The following is a 25,012-nucleotide window of genomic DNA, read 5'->3' on the forward strand; positions in this document are numbered from 1 at the left end:
CTGGAATTAAAAGAACAATAACTATCCTCACTACAATTTCAAATTAGTTTTAACAAACAAAGACCATGACTGTCTTTAACATGTTTTAAACTTCAGAGTTAAAGGCAGTTATTGGAGCGATATGAACAAGAAACGACAGGTATTCTTTCCATAGTTTGGTTCATCCTTCATACCTCAGTGAAAGAAAGCATGTTGTTCAGAGTCTTATACAGTAAACAAAATGACGCAAACTTGGTGGAAATCTGAAGTAACAAGTGTCAACTGTTAGTATGATTAAATGCATCACTTCAGAGTTAAGTTTGTTTTAATAGTCCAGGAAAGTAATGATTGACCTTGAATTGCCAGGGTTGATATAAATACCCTCTGTTCATATGTTGCCTGTAACTAACAACGATAATGAAAACCCTCCTTGTCCTTCTGCTTGTGGCTGGCGGTAAGTTAACTGATGCTTAAATTTGTATTTCATCTGAACATAATTATTCTATCTAATTCAGTGTTAAATAGGAAGCAGAATCTCCTCTTACTCACAATCCTGGACCCTTCCCATTGTTCCATTTGGCATTGGAGTGAGACAATGAAATAGCTAGTGTGGAAATGACCAATACTATGAGAGCTCCAGATATTCCTGTATTTGTTACCACCGCCAAGTTAACAACCAGAAGTAGAATAATTATTCCTTTGGGCTGGATCATTAAAGGAATTTTTTTCTAGTTCTGGTTGTTAAGTCATTGCTCTAGAATCAGTTAATATTCGGTTAGATCCTCTCGAGTGAGTTGTGAGAAATGACCTTCAAAATAATGAATTGACACAACCAGCCTCCCAGCACTGTCTTCAGTCCTGGCCTGCAGTGCTATCCGTGTAGATTTTATACCTTGACTGCGTGGTTTTCCGTCAAACGCATCAGTTTTGACCCACATCATGAAGTGTTCCAGGTTCATCGGTTTCTTGCCCATTGTAACTTGCCCCTCCCATACAGCTGAGTGCTACGCTCTAGGGTGGGGGGGGGGGGGTCCCAACCTCTATTTAATCTCTGGCCTCCTGTCATTAACTGAGGGCTCTGTGGACCCCAGACTGGGGACCCCTGATCTAGGGGAAGTGGGGAGTATAAAATGGAGCTAGTGTATACAGGTGCTTGATGGTTGGTGTGCATTTGTTTGAATGATAGCACCTATTTCTGTTCGCAGTAACTCTGTGATTCTGCGAAACGTGGGAAGATTAAAATGCATATCCTGGAGTTTTTGTTCTATTTTACTAGTTCTTTACTCAGGATTCTCTCAACATCGATGGTAAGGTGGCAAAATATTATGAAGCTTTCAAGGATAAACTATATTCAGCTTGCCTCAAGCTGATCATTCTTTTATGCTAACTGAATTTGTTAGCATTAGAAGTTAATCTCCCTCCCCCTACATAAGTGTCCTTTCCTCTTAGAAATATTTTCAATGAAATTATGGAGCTACTTTAAGTGTCTTGAATAATTCTTAAGGTCAGGTCACTACCGTTCAAATAGAAATGCAGTTCACTGTGCCAGATATTAACAGGAAAAACATTTGTCTTTTCAGCCAATGCCTGCGGAACTCCCAGCTATCCAGCATACACCAGGGTAGTCAATGGGGTCGATGCAAGACCGTACAGCTGGCCCTGGCAGGTGAGTTAATGAGGAATGCATTATAGATAGAAAAATATAAGAATAACCTTCATGCTGCTTAGGGTCTGCCAGTAGATATATCAGCTTATCTTCAGCTGCATGCTAAATGCACGAAGTAGCATTGGCTGTACATTGCCTATCAAAGCCATAGAGTTATACAGCATAGAGACTATAACCGTGGACATGTCGACCATTAAGTACTCATCTGTACTAATCCCAAGCTTATGAATTGGAATGAATGCATGCATGTAACTACATAATGAATTTTGTGCAAGACGGCAAGGGTAAATTCCACCTCAGTCCTGACGAAGGGTCTCGGCCTGAAACGTTGATTGCTCATTTCAACGGATGCTGCCTGACCTGCTGAGTTCATCCAGCTTGTTTGTATGTGTTAGATTCCACCCTTATTACCCAGTCTATGGTCACACAGAGAGGTTCTCAGTTGGACCACCTGAACTCAGCTGGAACAGCAGTCTAAGGATCCCAACTGCCCTTACTTGCCCTGACTCAGAACGGGAATGAGAATCATTGATGGTTGTCATTTTCCTAGAAAACTGTTTTTTTTTCTGATGTGCAACAGTTAGGTTACTCACTCAGTGGACACTTCATTAGACACACCTGTACACCTGCTCATTAATGCAAGTATCAGCCAATCATGTGGCAGCAACTCAATGCTTAAAGCATGCAGGCACAGTCAAGAGGTTCGGCTGCTGTTCAGACCAAACATACGAAAAGGGAAGAAATGTGATCTAAATGACTTTGACTGTGAAATGATTATTGGCGCCAGTTTGAGTAACTCAGAAGCCGCTGATCTCCCGAGATTTTCTTGCACAATGTTCTCCAAAGTTTACAGAGAATGGTGGGAGAAACAAAAGAACCATCCAGAGAGGGGCAGTTCTGTGGGCAAAAAGGTGCTGATGATGAGAGAGGTCAGAGGAGATTGACCAGACCGCTTCAATCTGACAGGAAGGTGACAGTAACGCGGATGACCATGTATTACAAAAGTGGTGTGCAGAGCATCTCTGAATGCACAATTTGTCAAACCTTGAAGCGGTTGGGCTTCAGCAGCAGAAGACCACGAACATGCTCGCCTAATAAAGTGGCCACTGATTGTAGCGCAAGGCTAATTTATTAGTGATTCCAGGAAAGGATAAGCAACAGCCTCAAAAGTGTTATTTAAGTGCAGTTGTTAATGTCCACACAATTAGGCATTAGATACATTTAAGAAGTATGTGGACAAGTATATAGATAACAAGGGTTTATGGGGGTATGGATCAAGTGCTAGGAAGTGGGATTTGCTTGAAATTACATTTTAGCTTGAAAATGGAAATAAAAGAAGAGACAGCCAGAAGTGAACAGATGTGTTGCTTGGAACTCGTTCCACAGTTGTGCCTGCTGTTAAAAGTGAGAAAAGAGGACACATTCAATATGAGCGCCACAGTAGCATAACGCTATTACATCTCGGGGCATTCCGGAGGTCAGAGTTCAATTCTGGTGCTGTTCTGAATGGAAGCTCTGTACGTCCTCCCCGTGGAGTGCGTGGGTTTTCTCCAACAGTCCAAAGATGTACTGGAGAAGTTAATTGGTCATTGTATATTGCTCCATGATTAGGTTAGGGTTAATTGGGTTTGTTGGGGATGCTGGGACAGCATGGCTTGAAGGGACAGAAGGGCCTACTCCACACTGTATCACTAAATAAATAAATAAATAAATAAATAAATAAATAAACATGCACATCCTAGTGACTGACATCTATTGCTGTGCTGGAGAAACAGAAAATGTTGGAAATACTCGCCTGTTTAAATAGAATCATCAGAAAGAGAAAAGGTTTTATTACTAACAGCTTTAATTGGAAATAGAGAAAGTGATGAAACAAATTTTTGGAAGCTGTGTAAATGGGAATAAGAGAAATAATAACAAGGGAAGGTTTTAATTGCAGGACATTTAAAATGATGATGGCAAAAAAAGATTGGCTATAGAATAACAAAAAAATGCTGTTCAAAGGAAATTTTCAAGGAGAATACTATTCAGTCAGAATCCTGTGATTAAAAAGCCACTTATATAAGTATGAAGTGTGCATTAGTTAGAATGGCAAACATTTGTAGAAAAAAGCAATAATTACTCTGTACATTTCTCTGAGAATTAAAAACCATGATTAATCGACAGTAAATAAAGGGTCTAAAGATAATAAGAGACTGAGGGGAAAGGTTTATAACGTTGCCCAAAGAAATGATAAGCCAGGGTTTATAGAAGATAGCAGTGATTAACCAAATATATGGAAAAATAGAAAAGAAAGGATAAGTTTTGGAAATCTTGTATTAATAAGAAATATATAAAATGTATGAATTTTGCGGTAATATGAAAAAGATGGTAAATAACTTCACTGTGGAAGTTATAGCAGAATTGAAGGGGAAACAACAGTGGTGCTGAAGTACTTAAGATAATTAAAATCACTAAAGAGAAACTGCTGGAGAAATTAAAACATGGACCTGATAGAGAGCCTTCACCTTGAGGTCTATCTCAGTTGTTCACATACACATTGGTTGAAAGATGAATGAAAGATGGATCTCTCATTAAGGTCCCCTACCATCCGGGCAATGCCCTCTTCTCTTTGCTGCCACCAGGCAGGCTTCAGGAGTCTAAAGACTCCATGTTGTGTAAGCTATGCATGATTTACATTAATTTAAATGTACAGTATTATTAATATTATTATTATTATTTCTTTCTTTTTGTATTTGCACTGTTTATTGTCTTTTGCACTCTGGCTGAACGTCCAAGTTGGTGTGGCCTTTCATTGATTCTATTATGGTTATTATTCTACTATGGCTTTATTGAGTATGCCCACAAGAAAATTATTTGCAGGGTTGTAGATGGTGACATGTATGTACTTTGATAATAAATAATAAATTGACGTTGAACTTGGAATGGATCTTATGCTTGACATGCTTGTAATATACTGTGCTGTGTTGGCGTGCGGCTTAGTGGATAAGGCATTGGTCTAGTGATCTAAAGGTCACTTTGTTCAAGCCTCAGCTGAGGAAACATGTTGTGTCCTTGAGCAAGGCACTTAACAACGCATTGCTCTGCGACGACACTGGTGCCAAGCTGATTGGGTCCCAGTGCCCTTCCCTTGAACAACATCGGTGGCGTGGAGAGGGGAAGGCTTGCAGCATGGGCAACCGCCGGTCTCCTATACAACCCTGCCCAGGCCTGCACCCTGGAAACCTTCCAAGGTGCAAATCCATAGTCTCACAAGACTAACGGATGCCTATTTCTATTTAATATACTGTGCTACTACTGTTGCAAAGGGTTTATTTATACCCTGCATATGTAGGCCCCTGAGAATCAGCTTAAACTTGAACTTGAGTTCATGATGATCTCTAACAAAAAAAAACGCCGATTCTGAAAGTGTCCTTGCTACTTGGAAGGTAGCATTTCCCAAAGGGGGATAGGCAAAGTGGTGAACTAGTTAACTGGATATGGACATGTTAACTCTGCAATCAAAGACACATAATATGAATAAACGGAGAAGCATTTTGGACAAATCTAATACAGTCAATTTGAGGCTATAACTATAGCAGAGTGGATAAAGATTTTCAAAAAGAAATTGATAACGTACCACATAAATGTTTGTTACATAAAAGTAGATGTCTTAGGGTTGGGGTAATTTATAATCATGATCAAAGATTATATTTATTACCGAAGTATATATATGTCACCATATACCACCCTGACAATTATTTTCTTGTTGGCATAATCAGTAAATCTATAGAATAGTAACTATAACAGGGATCAGTGAAAGATCAACCAAAGTGCAGAAGACAACAAACTTTGCAAATGCAAATGCAAAAATGCAGACTATGTAACAGTTTCTTCCCCCAAGCTATCAGACTCCTCAATACCCAGAGCCTGGACTGACACCTTGCCCTACTGTCCTGTTTATTATTTATTGTAATGCCTGCACTGTTTTTGTGCACTTTTTGCAGTCCTGTGTAGGTCTGTAGTCTAGTGTAGCTTTCTCTGTGTTTTTTTTTATTACGTAGTTCAGTGTAGTTTTTTGTACTGTGTCATGTAACATCATGGTCCTGAAAAACGTTGTCTCATTTTTACTATGCACTGTACCAGCAGTTATGGTCAAAATGACAATAAAAGTTGACTTGACTTGACTTGAAATAGCAATAAGTAACAATAATATGCGATAAGAAGATAAGGAGTCCTTAAAGTGACATCAATGGTTGTAGGAACATTTCAATAATGGGGCAAGTGAGTATGGTTGTCCCCTTTTATTCAAGAATCTGGGGTAGTAACTGTTCTTGAACCTGGTGGTGCCAGTCCCAAGGCTCTTGTGCCTTCTACCTGATGGCAACAGTGAGGAGATGGTGGAGATCTCTGATGGCAGATGCGTAGAACATAAAGCACAAAATAGTTGGAAATAATCGGAGTTTGTGAAGTTGACATGCGGTTGCACATAACAGTGAAATTCCAAAGCAGGTATCCTAACATAGTATACCTCAAGGCTGAGTCTGCGAGAACTTAAGAGGCAGAAAAGATTTGTGATTAAACAGGAGAATGTGTTTGAGACACAGGATCAGCCACAACATGCATGAGTAGCAAAACCAGCTCAAAGAACCTTGAAGTCTGTCACATATCTGCTTCTTATGTGCTAATTGGATTTACAAATCATTGTCTGAAATGATTGAACTTACTACTGTGGCTGATGACTGTCATGGGCCTAATCGAAAGAGGAGGTGCTGTTCATTAGTCTGAAGGAGTAGCATACTGTTTATATTCCATATTTCCAGTATTTGACATATTTTGCTTTTGTATCGATCAGTATGCCATTTTTCTTTGCTCTCTCTGTCTCCCTGTTTCTCTCTTTTTAGGATAACATTCTCTGGTTTGTTGCTAGGTTTCCTTGCAAGTGGATCGAGGGGGATACTATTCCCACACCTGTGGCGGAAGCCTCATTGACAGTAACTGGGTAGTAACAGCAGGCCATTGCATCCAGTAAGTCTTTATTCTGCAAGAAAGAAACATTGTTCCCAATAGAGATTTTGCATAAAGTCGTAGACATACAGCATGAAACCATCCTTCCGCCTATCAAGATTACCCTGACCGTTAAGTAAACACTAATCCATTTTATCCTCTACAAACTCCCATCAACACCGCCAACATCCTACCACTCACTGATACACTTGGAGCTATCTGCTGTGTCCTAATAACTCACCATCCCACACATTTCTGGGGTGGGAGGAAACCAGAGCATTCAATCAGAATGTGTATATTACTTGTACATTGTGTTTTATAGGATTGCTTTTGTAAATATATTTATTGTGTTTTTTGGATTTTTTTATTGTGCTCCTCAGAATCTGGTTTAATATCACTGCCATATGTTGTGAAATCTGTTGTTCCTTGGCAGCAGTACTTTGCAATTCACAATAATAAAAGCTGTAAACTGCAGTAAGAAGTATATATTAAAAAGGTTAAATTAAACAAGTAGTGTGATAGGAGAAAAAGAAACGTAATGTGGTAGTGTTCATGGGTTTCTGTCCATTCAAAACTTAGGTGGCAAAGATGAAGAAGCTGTTCCTCAATCATTGAGGGTGTGTCTTAAGGCCTCTGTGTCTCCTTCCTGATGATAACAATGAGAAAAGAGCATGTCCTGGGTGGTGGGTGTCTACAATGATGGATGCCTCCATTTTGAGGCATCACTCCTTGAAGAGGTCCTGGGGAAGCTAGTGCCCATGATGGAGATGAGTGAGTTTACGACTTCCTGCAGCTTATTTTGATTCTCTGCAGTGCCCCCTCCCCCACCATAACAGTTAAAATGCTCTCCATCGTACATCTGTAGAAATTTGCAAGTGCCTTTGGTGATGTACCAAACCTCTTCAAACTTCTAATGGGATATAGCCACCGCTGTGCCTTCTTCGTAACTGCATCGATATGTTGGGCCCAGGATAGATCTTTAGAGATGCTGACAACCAGGAACTTGAAATTGCTCGTCCTTTCCATTTCTGATCCCTCGATGAGGACTAGTGTGTGTTCACTCGTCTTACCCTTTCTTTATGCACATTGTGATTTTTATGCTGCATCAAATTCAGGGTAGCAATCATTCTGTTCTCCTTTACACCTGAATACTGACAATAAACAATCTTGAACCTTGAATTTGAGCAAACCCATGTCGTCACAGGGAGAAAGTACATAATCGACACTTACAACATTGAAAGTTAGATGTGAATTTGGGTCGTTGAAGGTTTGGGGCTGAGGCTCTGTAACTATGCCACCATATCACCCAAATGTTGCTGTTCAAGCAGCTCATTTCATTTTCCTAGTATTCTACTGTGCCTAGATTAATTCCGCCATTGAAAAGGATGTAAAAAAAAATACAAATTTGTTCATTGTTGGTAACTTAATGAGCAATATAGATTTCTAATCTTGAGGATAGGTCTTTCCACACTTCTGTGCAGTGACTTGTGTCTTCAGAACTTCATAATGTAAATTGGCTTATTTGAAATCTGCTATCCCCAACTTCATATATGTTGTGAAATTCAAATGAACTGCAGATGTTGGAAGTTTAGGATAAAAACAGAAAACAGTGGAAACACAGAGTGAGTCAAGCAGTATCTATGGAAAGAGAAACAGAATTAATATTTCAGGTTTGAGATGAAGAATCCCGGAAAGTTAATGCTGTTTCTCTTTGCACAGATACATAACTGACTGATTGGCTCAGTTTTCCCAACTGATTATATTTATGATGTTCTACTGTATGTCAAAGATCAGAAAGACACTTTTATCTGTAATGCAAGGTTCCTTACACAGTATTAATAATTCATCATCTCCACAGCTCAGGCCGTGCTTATCGAGTGGTGCTTGGGGAGTACAACAGAGATATAGAAGAAGGTTCAGAGGAGATTATTTACACAGCACAGATCTTTGTTCACCCTCAATGGAACCCCAGCTGCCTGTCCTGTGGGTAAGGTGCTAAAATTGTCCTTTCTTTCTGTCTGCATTCATTGCCAAAGTGACTTGCAGTTTTAACACTTGCACAAATCGAAGGTACTCTAATTGGGAGTGGAGGCCAGGGAATTAACTCTGCCCGGGGAGTTTGGTAACTTTATGAGATCGAGTCCACCAGATCCTGGAATGATGAGTTCCCATTCTTAACTCACACTGATTCATGATTGGCTGACTCATAAGCCTCTGGTCCATCACATACCGGTTTCAATTTACGTTGAGGCACATGGAACTTATTTCCAGAGTGGCAGCACGCTGTTTACGTGTTGAGACTACATAAACTCAGCATTGCAGATCATATATGAAATGGTTACAGGAAGCAAACACACCAGACAGAATCACAGTATGCATACACATACAGATACAAAGAAAATAACTGACGCTGAAAAATGTGAAGCCACTGACTTGGTTCGCTAAACAGAAATGCAGAATAGTTGTTAATTGGTGAGAGATCAAACAGCGTTGATGTTGAAAGGGACATACACGTACACAAACCTGCAGGGTCACTAGCCCTGGAGAATGGTGCTGAGGCAGAGGACAAGCCATGAACTTGATAAACTAGCGGGAACAGCAGCAAAGCACACTCCTGCTCCTATTTCTTATTTTCTTCCGCATAAATTTGCTAAAATTGCAATGCAAGTTCTTATATAATGTTTCGCCTGCCTCGACTCTTCTCCCAAACTTTTAGTATATGGTAACATATACATACTTTGAAAATAAATTTATCAAAGTACACTGTTTAGTTATTTCCAATGGCTTCAGATCAAAGTGATCTCCATGTTTGGTGCAACAGCTTTAAAAAAGACACTTTGACCTTTCGCAGTGCAAGATTTGTACGTTTATGTACCTGGCCAGATTTCTGCCAGGAGTATTGTGTTTTTGACACTCAAGTATTTAGTTTTCATTCCCCAAATTTGGTCCAAACTTGAGAGTTTGGGATCAAAAATGTTTTTTAACAAATCTGAAGTGAACTAATATCCTCATTGCCAGACAGGTGATGCCTTCAGAGTGCAGTGGGACACAAAGAGACAGAGGCTTACTTACAAGACTGTATATTATTTAGACGTTGAAACAAAATTGAAGATTACAGACTGGATGTGGAAAATGTTGCATTATTTGAGAAACAGACTGAACATGTAACTAACGAGAGAAAATCTGCAGATACTGAAAATCCAAGTAACACACACAAATTGCTGGAGGAACTCAGCAGGCCAACCAGCATCTGTATGTGTTCCTTGGACCGGACATCAGGTCATTGATCAGGTCATTAATCAGGTCATTGAAGAAGCACAAAGAAAGAAGCATGTTCCATGCTTAGAGATACATTAAGTGAGTCATGCAACCATGGTTTGCGGGTGCAGCAGGCTATCAAGAAGGCAAATGGAATATTGGCCTTCATTGCTAGAGGGATTGAATTTAAGAGCAGGGAGGTTGTGCTGCAACTGTACAGCGTACTGGTGAGGCCACACCTGGAGTACTGTGTGCATTTCTGGTCTCCTTACTTGAAGGAGGACATACTGGTTTTGGAGGCGGTGCAGAGGAGGTTCACCAGGTTGATTCCAGAGATGAGGGGGTTAGACTATGAGGGGAGATTGAGTCACCTGGGAGTGTACTCACTGGAATTCAGAAGAGTGAGAGGGGATCTTATAAAAACATATAAAATTATGAAAGGGATGGAAAAGATAGAGGCAGGAAAGTTGTTTCCACTGGTAGATGAGACTGGAACTAAGGGACATTGCCTCAAGATTCGGGGAGTACATTTAGGATGGAGATGAGGAGGAACTGCTTTTCCCAGAGAGTGGAGAATCTGTGGAATTCTCTGCCCAATGAAGTAGTGGAGGTTGCCTCAGTAAATATAATTAAGACAAGGTTGGATAGATTTTTGCATAGTAGGGGAATTAAAGGTTATGGGGGAAAGGCAGGTAGGTGGAGATAAGTCCATGCCCAAATCAGCCATGATCTTATTGAATGATGGAGCAGGCTCGATGGGCCAAATGGCCTACTCCTGCTCTTATTTCTTATGTTCTTATATAGCAGTCAAAATATATTTATTGTCAAAGTATGTATATGTTACAACACTGAGATTCATTTACAGAAAAATAAAGAAATACAACAAATTTATGAAAAATTACACATAAGCAAAGACTAACAAACATTTTGGAAAGTGAGTCTGTGGGCTGTGGAATCAGTTGAAAGCTGTGCTGAGTGAAGTTATCCACACTCGTTCAAGCGTCTGATGGTAACAGGGTAAGACCTTTTCCTGAACATGGTGGTGTGGGACCTAATGCTCCTGTACCTCCCGCCCAGCGGTAGGAGCGAGAAGAGAGCATAGCCTGGAAGGTGGGGTCCTTACTGATGGGTGCTGCTTACTTATTGAGCGTGGACATACGCTCAATGGTGGGGAGGGCTTTGCCTGTGATGGACTGTTGTATCCACCAATTTCACTGAGCAGCCAACATTGAAGTTCACTTTAAATCATGCGTACAGATGATAAACTAATGTTTGTTACCTGCCTGCTTTCTGAAACATTATTCCTTTAGGAATGACATTGCTCTGATCAAACTTACAAAGCCTGCCGTACTGAATGACAAAGTCAAGACAGCCTGCATTCCTCCAGCTGGTTACATATTTGGGAATAACTATCCCTGTTACGTGACTGGATGGGGAAGACTTTACTGTAAGTAGTCCATGCTTCAGTTCATGGTCCTTTTCTGGTAGGAAGAGTTCCTTCCGCCAAAATCATCCATCTTTCCTTTGGCAGTTGTATTGATTTACTTGTGAATGATGATAGCGGATTGGATCTAAAAGACTCCCACTTCTGTGCCATAGATGTTACTGTCATGGTCCAGTCCATAAAGTCCGCATTCCAGTTCACGGTCCGGTCCACGGACTCCAGACTCCGTCCCTTGTTTCATTTGGGCTTAATCATAGGCACCTGATTCTCATCTTGGAGCTGGGAATATAAGTGGCCCTGGATTTGCGTGTAGGTGCTGGTTTGTCTTGTCAGTTTCTTGTCCTTGTCATCTTTGCTGTTACCCTGTGGTTGGGTCTGTCCTTCCCTCTGTGGGGTAAGACAGGCTGTCTTTGCTGTTACCCTGAGGCCGGACTGTTTCCTTCCCTTCTCCTTCTTACCTGCAATCTTGCCTGTGTCCTTGCCTGTATTGCTGTCAAGTTTGGCTGCTGGAGTGAGACTGGAGCCTTGCCATGCCATCAGAAGGAACTATCTATTGTTGAGCTTGGAACTGTCTTTCTGTGTCCCTGTGTCTGAGTTCTGGCCTTATGTCCTGGTCCCAAGGAGGGGTCCTGGTTCTGTGTTCCTGTGCTCAAGTCCAAGGCTCTGAGGAGGTTTCCAGTCTGTGCCCAAGTCCTGAGTCCTGGTCTCATCCGGGGCCAGTGTCTGTGCCCAGCTACGCCTCTCCCTGCCTCTGCTTTGCTCTCCCTCGACCAAGACCAAGTCTGAGCTTCATGACCTCGTCCAGCCCTGGAGTCCTGCCTCCAGTACTGTTGCCTTGCCACGTCCAGTCCTCGCCTGGATCTGGAGACCAAGCCTGAGCCAAGACCCAGTTTCTGGGTCCCTGTCCAGTCTCTGGCTCGGAGTCCTTATCCAGGTTCCTGGTTCCTAGTTCCCTGTCCAGGTCCCACTTTCCTAGTCTAGTCCTAGCCCAAGCCCTGTATCCTAGTCTTGTCCAGCATTGTTTCTCCCCCACTTCCCTTGCTTTCTGACACACCTGGTCCTTTCCCTAGTACTTTAGTGTCTGTGTCTTGCTTTTGGGTCTGTTCCCAATGCCCACCTAATGACAGTTACTGCAATATTTGATGGTGCTGCACTTTCCTGAGGGCTGGTATATTCCAATTTTTGTCTTTCCTATTCATTTGTATTGCTGTCTTCTGCCAGATAGCCCTGGACTTTGCCTGAAGTCAACAGAGTTGTCGACATCTCACTGAGAAGATGCCTACTCCAGGGTAGACCTATTCCCAATGTCTGTAACCCACCACTCAGCAACTGCTCCTTTTAAAGACCAGCTAAAACTCACACTATCAAAGGAATTAAGGGCTTGAATGTTATTCACTGATTGTTCTTATTCAGTTCAGTACTAAGGCTAATAGATTAACATCCAGTGAAGACATTCTACAAGTTTAATTTACTACATACATTTTCAAAAAGTCAAGCTTATAGTTAGATGCATGTATGCACAAGTGGAATGAACATCTTAATGCAGCATCACAGGGACGTAAAATCACAAGAAAAAAATTACATTAAGTATAAATTTTACAATTTTACAAGAAAAACAATTTGAACAAAAAAATAGTGAAAAGTGATCAAAATAGTCGTAGCGTTGCTAAACTGTAGTGATTAGGGTTGGGCTGGTTAGAAGGAAATGGTTGAAGGGAAATAGCTGCGTTTGAATGTGGTAGTGTGTACTTCCTGCCCAATGTTAACTGCAAGAAGGTGGCACAGCCCATGATTGTGGTGATCTTTGGTGATGAATATTACCTTCTTGAGGCGGCACCTCCTGCGGCATCACCTGCTGATAGTGGGTGATGAATGTACCTGTGATGTACTGGAATGAGCCCACTACACTATGTCTTCAAAGGTCAATTGATTTCAGGAGAGGTCAGAGGGCAAGATGCCAGAGGACAGTTTATATTAGTTTATATTAAACCTAATTCATTATTATCGCTGAATGTTAAATTAAGGGAACCATTGGTATAAGTGTAGGATAATATTCTGAAATTGAAGTAGCCTTCCTTTTGTGAAGAAAAATATTACTCCCACCTTATGAAATACCTGTAAAGTCTAACCAGAGGGCTGTGAGAATTGCTATTTCTTACATATTCTCTTTCTTCCTTTGAATGCATGCTCGCTCATATCTGCTTTCATAGCTGGTGGCCCACTCCCAGCAAAGTTGCAACAAGCACTACTGCCAGTTGTTGATCATCAGACATGCGAGCAGAGAGACTGGTGGGGGAGCAGCGTGAGGACCACCATGGTTTGCGCCGGAGGATATGAGAAGTCTGGATGTAACGTATGTCATTTCTGCGCACTTCAACTTTAAATACTTTGTGTTTCAGAGGATGTGACAAGCAGATCCGGGAAACTGATCATTCCTAAATTTTTTAAATTTTAGATCTGTATTCTTATTGAAGTGTGGAAGGCCCTAAAGGGGTATCTGCGGGGAACATGATGAGTGGTTTTAACTAATAGGAGAATCTTGAAAGAGAAGACATAGTTTCAAAACAAGGGGGTGGTTATCTAAGCCTGAGGTGCATAAAAACTCCTTCCCACAGTGGGTGGTGAATCTCTGGAATTCCACCCTGGAGGGTTGTAGAGGTTTGATCACTGGAGTATTTAAAGTTCAAAATAAATTTATTATCAAAGTACATATATGTCACTGTATACAACCCAGAGATTCATTCAAGGAGGTGATAGGAATATTTCTCAAAGAATGGGAAAGAGAAGGCGATGAGATGAGGCTGGCAGCTGGTCAGCGAGAATCATTCTAAATATGGGGCATGATTGATATGCTAGACAGTTTACCCCTGCTCCCATTCTTGTCTTCTCGTGCTGTGGTTTCAGTTTGTGGAGAGTACTTTTTACCTTTTGAATGAACAGATTGTGGGCTCAATCACAATCAAAACAGGTGACTTGAGTATTAAAGCCATGCTACTGCGTCTTTTGGAATACTTATTAAACACAGGCCCTATTACTACTAGGACTTGGGCACAAAATGTGCCCCTAAAGCGATATTAAAGAAATTGAATTGACAAGGTATAGAAGGCCATGGAGTACGAGCTCGTGAATGGCATTTAGTGATCATAGTTGTCTGGTGGGCCAATTTCTGTGCTACATAACTCTTTGATTCCATGTGTAGGAAGTTCATCTGGTGCCTTGGCTTATTTTTATCTGTATAAATTGATTATAATAAATAATCTGATATTTGTGAGATTCTGCTCCCTATTTGGCTCCCACGTTTCTTGCACCTCATGAGTGACTACACCTCAATGGTACCCAATTGACAAATATTGCATTGACATTGTTAATGTATCTGAGATGAGAAAGATACATTCACTTGAGGCACAACCCAGTGAAGTGAGGAGATTCACTAACACTGCTGATGGTTCTTTATTAGTCATCCAGAGTTGCCATTTTTTTCATAACTGGGAAGCATCCATGCTATTTTGGATCTCATGAAAATCAACATGTTGTTTTTTGATTTAAAAAAAAGCACACTTTCATCAATGGCTCTTTATTGACTACAGCTCAACTGAATACCATCATCCCCTCAAAGCTAATCAATAAGCTTCAAGACCTTGGCCTCAATAGCTCCTTGTGCATTGGATCCTTGATTGTGTCACTTGCAGACCCCAGTCTGTTGGGATCTCCTCCACAATCCCTATCAGCACAGGTGCACCACAAGGCTGGGTGCTTAGCCCCCTGCTCTACCTAGTTTGCATCCATGATTGTGTGGCTAAGCACAGCTCCAATGTCATATTCAAATTTGCTGATGACCCCACTGTCACAGGCCAAATCAAAAGTGGTGATGAATCAAAATATAGAAGGGAGATTGAAAATTGGGTTGAGAGCTGTCATAACAACAACAACAACTCAGTGTTAACAAGACTAAGGAGCTGATTATTGACTTCAGGAGAAGGAAACCAGAGGTCCATGAGCCTGTTCTCATCAGAGGACCAGAGGTGAAGAGGGTTGGCAACTTTAAACGTCCCAGTGTTATTATTTCAGAGGACCTGTCCTGGGCACAGCACGTAAGTGCAACTATGAAGAAACCACAGCAACGTATCTACCTCCTAAGGAGTTTGCAGAGATTTGGCATGCCCTCTAAAACTTTGACAAACTTCTATAGATGTGCAGTGGAGAGTATATCAACCGGCTGCATTACTGCCTGGTATGGAAACACCAATGCTCTTGAATGGAAAACTCTACAAAAAGCAGTGGATACCACCTGTCCATAATGGAGTAAAGCCATTGAACACATCTACATGAAACACTGTCACTGGAAAGCTGCAACCATCATCAGGGACCCACAACACCCCAGACATGCTTCCTTCTCACTGCTGCCATCAGGAAGAGGTTACAGAAGTCTTGGGGCTCACATCACCAGGTTCCAGGACAGGTACTGCTCAAGCTCTTGAAATAAAGGGAATAACTTCATTCAACATCACTTGCACCATCATTGAAATGTCCCCACAACCAATAGACTCACTTCCAAGGACTCTTCATCTCATGTTCTTGATATTTATTGCTTTATTTATTTATCTATCTATTTATTTATTATTCTTCTTTAATTTGTATTTGTCCAGTTTGTTGCCTTCTGCACTCTGGTTGAATGTCCATGTGGGATGGTCTTTGATTCTGTTATGGTTATTATACCATTGATTTATTGAGTATGCCCACAAGAAAATGCATCTCACAGTTGTATATGGTGACATATACATATGTTAATAATAAATTTACTTTGAACTTTGAACACTGTCTTATATTGGATTTATATGGCCTTATCATGCTTTGATTCAGGCTGATTTTGGTGATAATGCTTAATATTGCTACTGACTAACTTTTCTTTAATTTAGGGAGATTCTGGTGGTCCTTTGAACTGCCAAGGGTCTAATGGATTGTGGTATGTTTATGGTGTAGTCAGCTTTGGGTCAAGTAGAGGCTGCAACACCCCTCAGAAACCAACTGTCTTCACCCGAGTATCGGCTTTCAACTCCTGGATGGATTCAGTAAGTAACACAGAGACAAAAGTTATGTTGTTTGCCTTGTTTTACATTTGTGGACATTCCTTTATTTCAGCCAACTACGGCCAGGATCGTGCACCGACTTTCAGTCACTGAAAATGTTATGGGCTGCATTGATTAATGGCAAAGAATAAAAGAGGAGATAAACTGAACAAGTGCATCCTAAATAAATATTTTAACATTTTATGTTGGCACTCAGTTATTGCCAAGCATCTTCAAACTCTGGAGTCTTGACAACAATGCTTAGGGATACTTAGAGTGCAGAACCATTAGAACAGTTTCATGCCTCTAAGAACTATAAGTCAGTTAAGTACATTCCTATAGTGCCAAGAAATCAGAAAATACTTAACAAGGAAAGCTATGAAACAGGAACTGCTTATCATTGTGAATTTTTTTTTACTATTGTCTACTGATCTAGAATCGGCAATTTACTACGCAACCCTTAATTAATCAAAGCTTGCAACGTAACGATTTTGACCCCCCCCCCCCCCACCCAGGCTGACAACTTAAAATATGAGTTCTACTATTCCATCTGTACCAATACTCACTTAGACCACTTTTCCAATTTATAACACTGAAATAGAGATCTCCTATTGGCCTTTCTTCTACAGGCCCCAGCATGAGGGAGGTTTTTCTTCCAATGGTTAATCTCCAGAGTTCTTTCCCCTTTGCATTTGAAGCTCTTTACTTTGAAACGTTCCTTATCAGTTCACTTGCACTTCATTTTTGTTGGCTTGAGGTCATCTGATTAACCTATGTCACCTTCACATTGGATGTAGTCCAAGGGCTGCACAACTTTGTACCTTAGGTGATTTCTTTTGTTCTATTCAAAACCAGTCAACCAGTCCAACCAGTTCATCCAGATGCTGGGAAAAAACAAGATGAATTCTGCAAACATGGCATTGTACACAATACATGGTTTTCTGAGAATGATCTCAGGTTTAGCAAACCAATAGCAGAATCTCCTTCTGTCCATGTTCAATTGATCTGATTAAGGTATCACAGAACAAGAATCAGTTCATTGAACAGTTCACAAAAAGTTACAGAGAAGCTTCACAAAATGGCAGCCTTCATTCCTTCAAGTGCATGGCAAGAACAAAAACATTTGGTTTGTCTTCTTCCACTGCCTTTGATCCTCTCGAGTTCGATGTTGTCTTCCATATTTTAATTCCTTCATGGCCAACAATTTTGTTTTCTTTTTGTGAAGTTGAATTCACTATGGAATGTATTTTAATTCATTGTCATGTATTTCTTATACATTTCTGTTAAATGTCTAAACTCCTAAGTTAATTTCTTTAAAGGGATCTGATGTTTTCATCATTTTCCACCTGTGAAATTGTGAAAGAGATATTATGTAATTAACAGAATGGGTGATTTATTCTAGTCAACAATGATAGTTTGTCTAGACTATCTTGATAATTCTTAAAGTCACCAGCTCATCTTCGGGAAGGATCTAAGAAACAAGTGGTGGAAAATTCAATTAATGTGAAACAGAATCCTGAAAGCCACATTGATGAAAGCACTCCATTTCAGGAAGGTGGTTTATGCATCTGGAGAGCTGCCCCATCATGCAGAGCATTATGACGAAGAATTTAATGAAAGAGTAGAACAGAGGTTCTGTGTGGTCATATCTGCTAAGTTTCCAGTGTCAGCATTGTGACTGTGAAGAGCTGGTATAGGTCTAAGGTAGATATTAGTCTATAGTATCTAGATTTTGATGAATTTATTCCCATTAGTTCTTTTTGCATGGATAATGAGAGAAATGAAAGGACAGGAATGGTCAAGGAGTTCAGCTTTTAACAATGTGGGCTGCCAGCTTCAGCTGTTTTATGATCCAAGCTCAGCATAGGTAAAATCAGAGATCTTTGGTCTCGCAAATTGCTATCTTGAGTATGACCTCATTTTATTATTCCTAATATCTCTTCCTTTGCATTTTATTTTCAGATAATGGCTAATAATTGAAAGGCCAGACAACAATATTTCAACATCTCCCGATAAGTGAAATGAATAAACTATTCCATTAGGCAAAGAACCTGACCATTGTGGTGATATTGTTCCTGGAAAATACCTTGTCACATCCGCAGTGCCACCTTCATGATTCTGGGAAGTTTGCTTCAACCCAGTATAAGTAAAAATAATGCTGAAAACACTGACAAAGTCACGACGACTTCTGCTGAAGTTTCAATATGAAACTTCAATTCTGTTTCCCTTTTCGCTGATGCTGCCTGACCAGCTGAGCGTTTGCAGCCCTCCCATTCTTTTCTCAGATTGTGTATTTGATTTCAATCAACTACATTTCAACTACGGGCTATTTACCTGAGAATCAGTTTTGTCATGCTCTGCACATGGAGTGGGAAAGTGACTGTTGCACAGCTTCACACAACTTAGTCCAAGAATAGCTTTACTGTCTTGAGGTCTAAAGACCTCACAAGGGCTCAGCTTCTGACCGTCCTGCTCCAGTAGCCGCATTTGCTAAGTTTCGGCCCAATTGTGGCACCTCTGTTGGATGGTATGGAGGCTTTGATAAGGATAGTTCTGGTGAATGTCAGTAGTAAGTAGTTAGACATTTTTGTTGTAGGTAGGGATAATTTTCCTGCACTTTTTTTGTAGTACAAGTTCTGCTTCTCCACACACATTTTGAATGTAAGTTAGGTGCTGCCTCTTGGAGGCTTCTTCTGAGGAGTTTTGAGTGGAATTAAATGAATCCATCATTGGAAATCCCTACTTACCCAATAAAGGCAGAATGTCACCTACAAGCAGTCACGAGGTTTAAATTATAAAGACAGATGCATGATTATGGAGACTGAGTGGAGATAGATGTCTGGCTGTGGAAGCTCAGTACATAGGTTTGCTTTGGAAAATGACAAAGCAATCCCTGACCAGATATGTATCTATTCTGTTCAATGATGTGATTTCCATCAGACCAAGAGCTTGTTCATGACAATGGAATCAGCCATTAGAAGTGATTTGTAACACAAATAGGGGAATTCAGAGCCGTAAGAGTTCAAAGTAAATTTACTATCAAAGTACAGGTATGTCACCATATACAACCTTGAGGTTAATTTTCTTGCAGGCATGCTCAATAAATCCACGATAGAAAAATAAATGAAACGCCTTTTTACCTGGCGTCTCTGGAATTGCAGCTCGTTAGCACCCTACTAACAGCTACTGGATTCCGCGGTGAGAAACCCCATCTTTCTTGGGCTTCGTACGTCTAGGGTGTATACGACTTTGGTCCTGCCAAATCCGTGAGGTTGGGATGGCTGGCACACCCAAATGCTGGTCTGTGTGACTTACTGCCCCTGCTCCCACCCATCGGCAAGTAATAGCAGATGGTACACTGCATACAGTTATAAAAAAGTATATTTAAGAATGGTAACTTAAGCAACCGGTTATTAAAGGAGATAAGGAAAAAAAAGGCCCATTATACTTAAACACATGTGCATGGTGGAGTTCAAATCTTCCAGAGGCGGTTGTTTACAATGTACACACAGAACCTTCAGAATATCGCTTGAAATCCTTTTCGAACAACTGGGCTCTCCCACGGGCTTCCTCCTTAAAACCATTCAACTGCACAAAGCATGTTGTGCACGGAGTCGGCATCCTCAGCCACCTTCCTTCCTGTCTGCCCCCAGCTCCTGCTAATAAGGACCTAGACCCACACCGGTGTTCCTTGCAAAAACTCTCAAACCAGCATTCTCTAGAGCCTTCCCCCAATTCCACCATTCTGATGGGCTGACACCGTTTTCCGAAGCTGAACAACAAAGCCCCTTATCTCACCTCAAACCCAAACAGGCTGAAAGGGGAACCGACTGCTCTGACAGAACTGTTAAAAAGAAATACCTACAGCACAGCAGTAAAAATCTGAACTGGGGCATTACATAAACATAATAGCCTCAGTGAAAGACTGCATCAACTCAAGTGTTCAACCAGGGTGCAAAAGACACAAACTGTGCAAATACAAGAAGAAAGGAATAATCATAATAAATAAGTAGGCAATAAATATCGAGAACATCGAGTCCTTTAAAGTGAGTGCAAAGGTTGTGGGAACATATCAATGATGAAGTGAAGTTGAGTGAAGTCATCCCCTTTGGTTCAAGAGCTTGGTGGTTGAGGGTTAATAACTATTCCTGAACCTGGTGTTGTGAGTCCTCAGGTTCCTGCATCTTCCTGATGGCAGCAGCGAGAATAATCAGAATCAGGTTTAATATCACCGGCGTACGTCATGAAACCTGTTAGCTTAAGGGCAGCAGTAGAACGAAATCCATGAGAAATAAGTATAGAGAAAAAGCTCAGACTCAGAGGAAGTATACATATGTCTATTAAATAAAATTAAAGTAAGCGGTGCAAAATAAAAACTGAAATTAGAAAGTAGTAAGGTACTACTGGGTTCATTTTAGAAATTGGATGACAGAGGAGAAGAACCTGTTTCTGAATTGCTGAGTGTGTGCCTTCGGGCTTCTGTATTTCCTTGCCAGTGGTAACAATGAGAAGAGAGCATGCCCTGCCTAGGTGGTGGAAATGTTTAACGATGGATACCGCCTCCCTAAGGCACCGCTCCTTGGATACTGTGAAGGCTAGTACCCATGATGGAGCTGACTATTTTTACAAGAAGAGGCCATGTCCTGGGTGGAGGGGGTGGGGAGGAGGGGGTCCCTGATGCTGGATGACAAACAAGAGGAAATCTGTAGATGCTGTAAATCCAAGCAGCACTCACAAAATGCTGGAGGAACTCAGCTTTCCTGTGACAATGTTTCATGTTGATGTGTTCAGTGGTGTGGAGGGCTTTACCCGTGATGGATTGACCATATCCACTGCAATTTCGTAAGATTTTTCTTTCAAGGTCATACCAGGCTCTCTCCACCACACGTCTGTAGAAGCCTGTCAAAAATTTTAGACGTCATGCGGAATCTTTGCAAGCTCCTAAGGTGCCACTGCGCTTTCTTCATAATTACATTTATGTGCTTGGCTCAGGACAGGCCCTTTGAAATAATAACACTGAGGAATTTAAACTTGATGCCCCTCTCCTGCAGAATGGAAAAAAGCCCTTCGACCCATTCTGTCCATGCCAACCACCCAATCTATGCCTTGGATAGATAAATAGTGCTGCATTAATTAGACTACATTGAACCATGCCCTTTGCCCCAGTACCCCTCTCTCCTCTGGAATTAATAAGGTTCCAGAGAGGCTGTGTACCACATAATACACGGTCATATTTGTCCTGTCAGTAAGTACTAGTGTACGTGTATCCAAAGATCACCCTCTCACAATACTGTGGCAGAAGGATATTTTGGGTATCTGCAGTTTGGCCCTCAGAAGTTTATAGGCTAACAAAATGAGCTTCTATCTCCCAATAGTGGGGTATAAAGATCAGAATTAGTCTTGTCAGTTAAGATCTGTAGTTGTATGGAGTTATTTGTTCACACACAGCATGTTGAAGTAAACTCTGCAATTGGAATCACTGAAATTCTATTTAATCACCTCCTGTTACTCTGCACTTTCAAGACCACAACATACCTTGAGATCAGAAAAGTTCTTCCAAGGGTTTTTAGCACCAGGTCTCATTGCTGATGCTCAATAAGGACCTCCTGCGTTTACAACTGCAATCTCATTGTAGTAAAAGCTGCAATGCTAAAGGCCTAGAGCAGGGGTGGCCAACCTTTGACATTCCATGCGTCAATTTTTTCACGCATGAGTTCAGATGTGCCATACAGCTCTTGTACCCCCATTCCATTCTCGTAAAAATATGTTAATATAGACATATTTAGCATTTTTACATGATATACTGATTTAATATAAAAACAAGATAAACATTACTTATCTTAACGTGACTTTTAACAAATTTATTTTGTCTTTTTTTTGATTTCTTCCTTTTTCTTAATCACATATTCTTTCCGTAACTCAGACCCAAGCACTAGCTTCAGTTTTCCTTCTATTTCAGTCTGATGTTGTGTTTTATAGTGTCTATTAAGATCATATCTTCTATTATGTGAGGAAGTGTTTTCACAAATAATGCACAACAGTTTTTCTGATGGAACCGCTATAAATAAGAACTCATTTTTCCACTGGTCATTGAATTCACGCTTACTATCACTTACTGCTTTTCTTTTGCACTGTGATGGGTAACTGAATGTATAAACAAGGCTTAATTTTTGAAAAAGTACCAAACTGCAAATGTTCACAACGCACGAACAAAGCACAACTCCGTAGCGCACGAGCGTCAATTGTAAACTGACTGGCAAGAACCTGCGACGCACTGCTGGTGCAGACGCCTGGCGCCTCAGGATCAAACAACTATCAAATGTGTATTGAACAGTTGGGGAGCGACTGCAGAACAGAAGTCCTTCTTTCCTAGTTTGACTCATTGAACTTTTTTTAACTGGAAACGGATTAATGTGAAAGAAGATAAAATTCGCCAAAAGATGAGCACGAAATAATAAAATCACTAAAAATAATTGCTAAGGTTCAGAATTATTGTCAGTAAAACCCATTGCTAGCTCTAAGCTACTTGAATTCCTGTTACAGATTTTTTTTTCTACAGATCAGTTTTTGGTTAATACTTTTTGCATGAGTAGGCTTACTTTTTTATTACTATCACTGGGGTGCGATGTGCCACTTTTGGCACATGTGTCATCAGTTGGCCATCCCTGGCCTAGGAAGAGGTGGACATTGATGTACAAGTTCAAGGATCCCTGAAGGTGGCAGTACAGGCAGATGGAGTAACAAAGAAGACACACTTGATAATTGCTTTTATTAGCCAGGGTGTGGGACATGAGAGCTGGATGATCATGGTACAAATTTATAAAACATTGGTCTAGGCGCAGGACAGGTGCAGTGTGTGGCAAGGTGTAGAGGAGGTTCATCAATATGTTGCTCTTGATGCAGCGTTTCAGTTATGGCCAGTGCTGGGTAAGCTGGATTTGCTATTCTTGAAGCAAAAAAGGCTGAGGGGGGACCTGATTGAGGAACGCAAAATTATGAGGAGCATAGAAAGGACAGGCAATTGTAGGCTTTTCCCCATGATGAAGGACTCTGAAGTTAGAGGTGGGAGGTTTAAGGTAAGGCGGAAGAGTTTAGAGGGGATGTGAGGATGAGGATGAGGTTTCTCATGCCAGAGGGTGAGAATGCACCCCCCCCCCCCACAGTCGAGTAGGTAATAAAGTCAGGTACTTTCATCACATTTAAGTATCTAGATGAGCATTCAAGCTTCCAAGGCATAAAAGGCAGTGGACCAAGTGCGGACAAATGGGAATGAGTTGATGGGTACTGGATGGATGGCCAGCATTGCCATGATGGGTGGAAAGGTCTAGTCTGTGCTGTGTGACACTATGAATCTGGAGGTCCCTTACTCTTATCACAACGCTCTGATTCCTTGAGAGAGAAATCCAAAATTAAGCCTTGAATGCCAGCTTTGGAAAGGAAGATATCAGTTATGCTTCTCATTCCCATCTTTTGATAGGAATAACATTTACCCAACCCTTAATGCAGAGCAGAGTGCATTAATGCTGTTTCAGGTGAGGGCTGCCTCTGGCTTGATGCAACACCAAACCCAGATGGATAATTTGACATCTCTTGCCATCTCTCACTAGTTAAGTATGAGGAATGTTGAAGGATGGCTGGTTTTTGTGGCAGCTTCAGGATGGAAGAAGTGGAAACAAAGCCCTAATGAATAAGAGGACACTGGTGAAGATGCAGGAAAAGTCCTTAAGCATGATGCAGTAATTGTTGTTGTTGTTCCGCTCCATGCCTTGTGGCAGATCAGGTATCAACCTTGTCATTTCTTTAGCATTTGTCTGTCTTTTGCAAGGCCGAGTTGCTAGCTCGCCCCTCAACCCGGCACAGATGGAAAGTGTGCAAGGAGCCGGCTGGATTTGAACTGGGGACCACTCGCTTTGAAGTACAGTATGGATGCCGCTACACCACTGGCTGGCTATCTGCAGTCATCGACTAGTTATCATTATTGGGAATGAACAGATAGGTTGAGGTAGTCTGGAGGGTGACATGATAAAAGACTTGACAATTGTGGAAATTTAAGAGGGTACGTGTGGAGATAAGGTTTCCGCTTGAGATTAGAAGGGGCATTTCAGAAGAATTCAATTGATGAGGTGATCATTGTAGATGGGGGCAAAACCAAAAACTGTTTGAGGAACTCAGAGGGTCCAGCCATATCTTGAGGGAAGAAAGTCATAAAGTTCACCTGAAGGGATGAAATGACAGGGGGTGTAGAAATTGGTACGGGATGGGTGAATGTTAACGTCAACTCTGTAAAACTATTTGAGTGGCCAGGGGTCCCTCCTTGTTCTCTGAAGGTCCATTGTGGCTGATCTCTTGCAGATGCTTTAACAAGCTCTGAAACTGAATGTCAAACACGACATGCAGCTCTGCAAATAAAGCCTGCTTTTGAACAAAATAACATTCAGGTGATTCTTAAACCAGTGGAAGTAAAAATACATCAACATTTTGTTCACTGTCCATTCCCCTGTGTTATGAATACAACTCTACATGAATCTGTAATTGCTGTCATACAGTCAAGGCTGAGTAAATGTCAGCACTATCAAAAGATGGTAATCCACTTAAGGATTAATATTATTTTCT

The 25,012-nt window shown here is 41.0% G+C and overlaps 1 protein-coding gene across 1 annotated transcript; it reads left to right on the forward strand.

Moving 5' to 3' along the window:
• Positions 1-396: 396 nt before the first annotated feature.
• LOC132381926 (proproteinase E-like) lies at positions 397-18,430 on the forward strand. Its single transcript, XM_059951638.1, has 8 exons — positions 397-433; positions 1,560-1,645; positions 6,555-6,652; positions 8,490-8,618; positions 11,200-11,336; positions 13,544-13,686; positions 16,250-16,402; positions 18,362-18,430. The coding sequence occupies exons 1-8, from the start codon at positions 397-399 to the stop codon at positions 18,377-18,379; spliced, it is 801 nt and encodes a 266-aa protein (XP_059807621.1). The 3' UTR covers positions 18,380-18,430.
• The last annotated feature ends 6,582 nt before the right edge of the window (positions 18,431-25,012 follow it).

Source organism: Hypanus sabinus, chromosome 27 (genome assembly GCF_030144855.1).
Source record: "Hypanus sabinus isolate sHypSab1 chromosome 27, sHypSab1.hap1, whole genome shotgun sequence".
Classification (NCBI taxonomy): domain Eukaryota; kingdom Metazoa; phylum Chordata; class Chondrichthyes; order Myliobatiformes; family Dasyatidae; genus Hypanus; species Hypanus sabinus.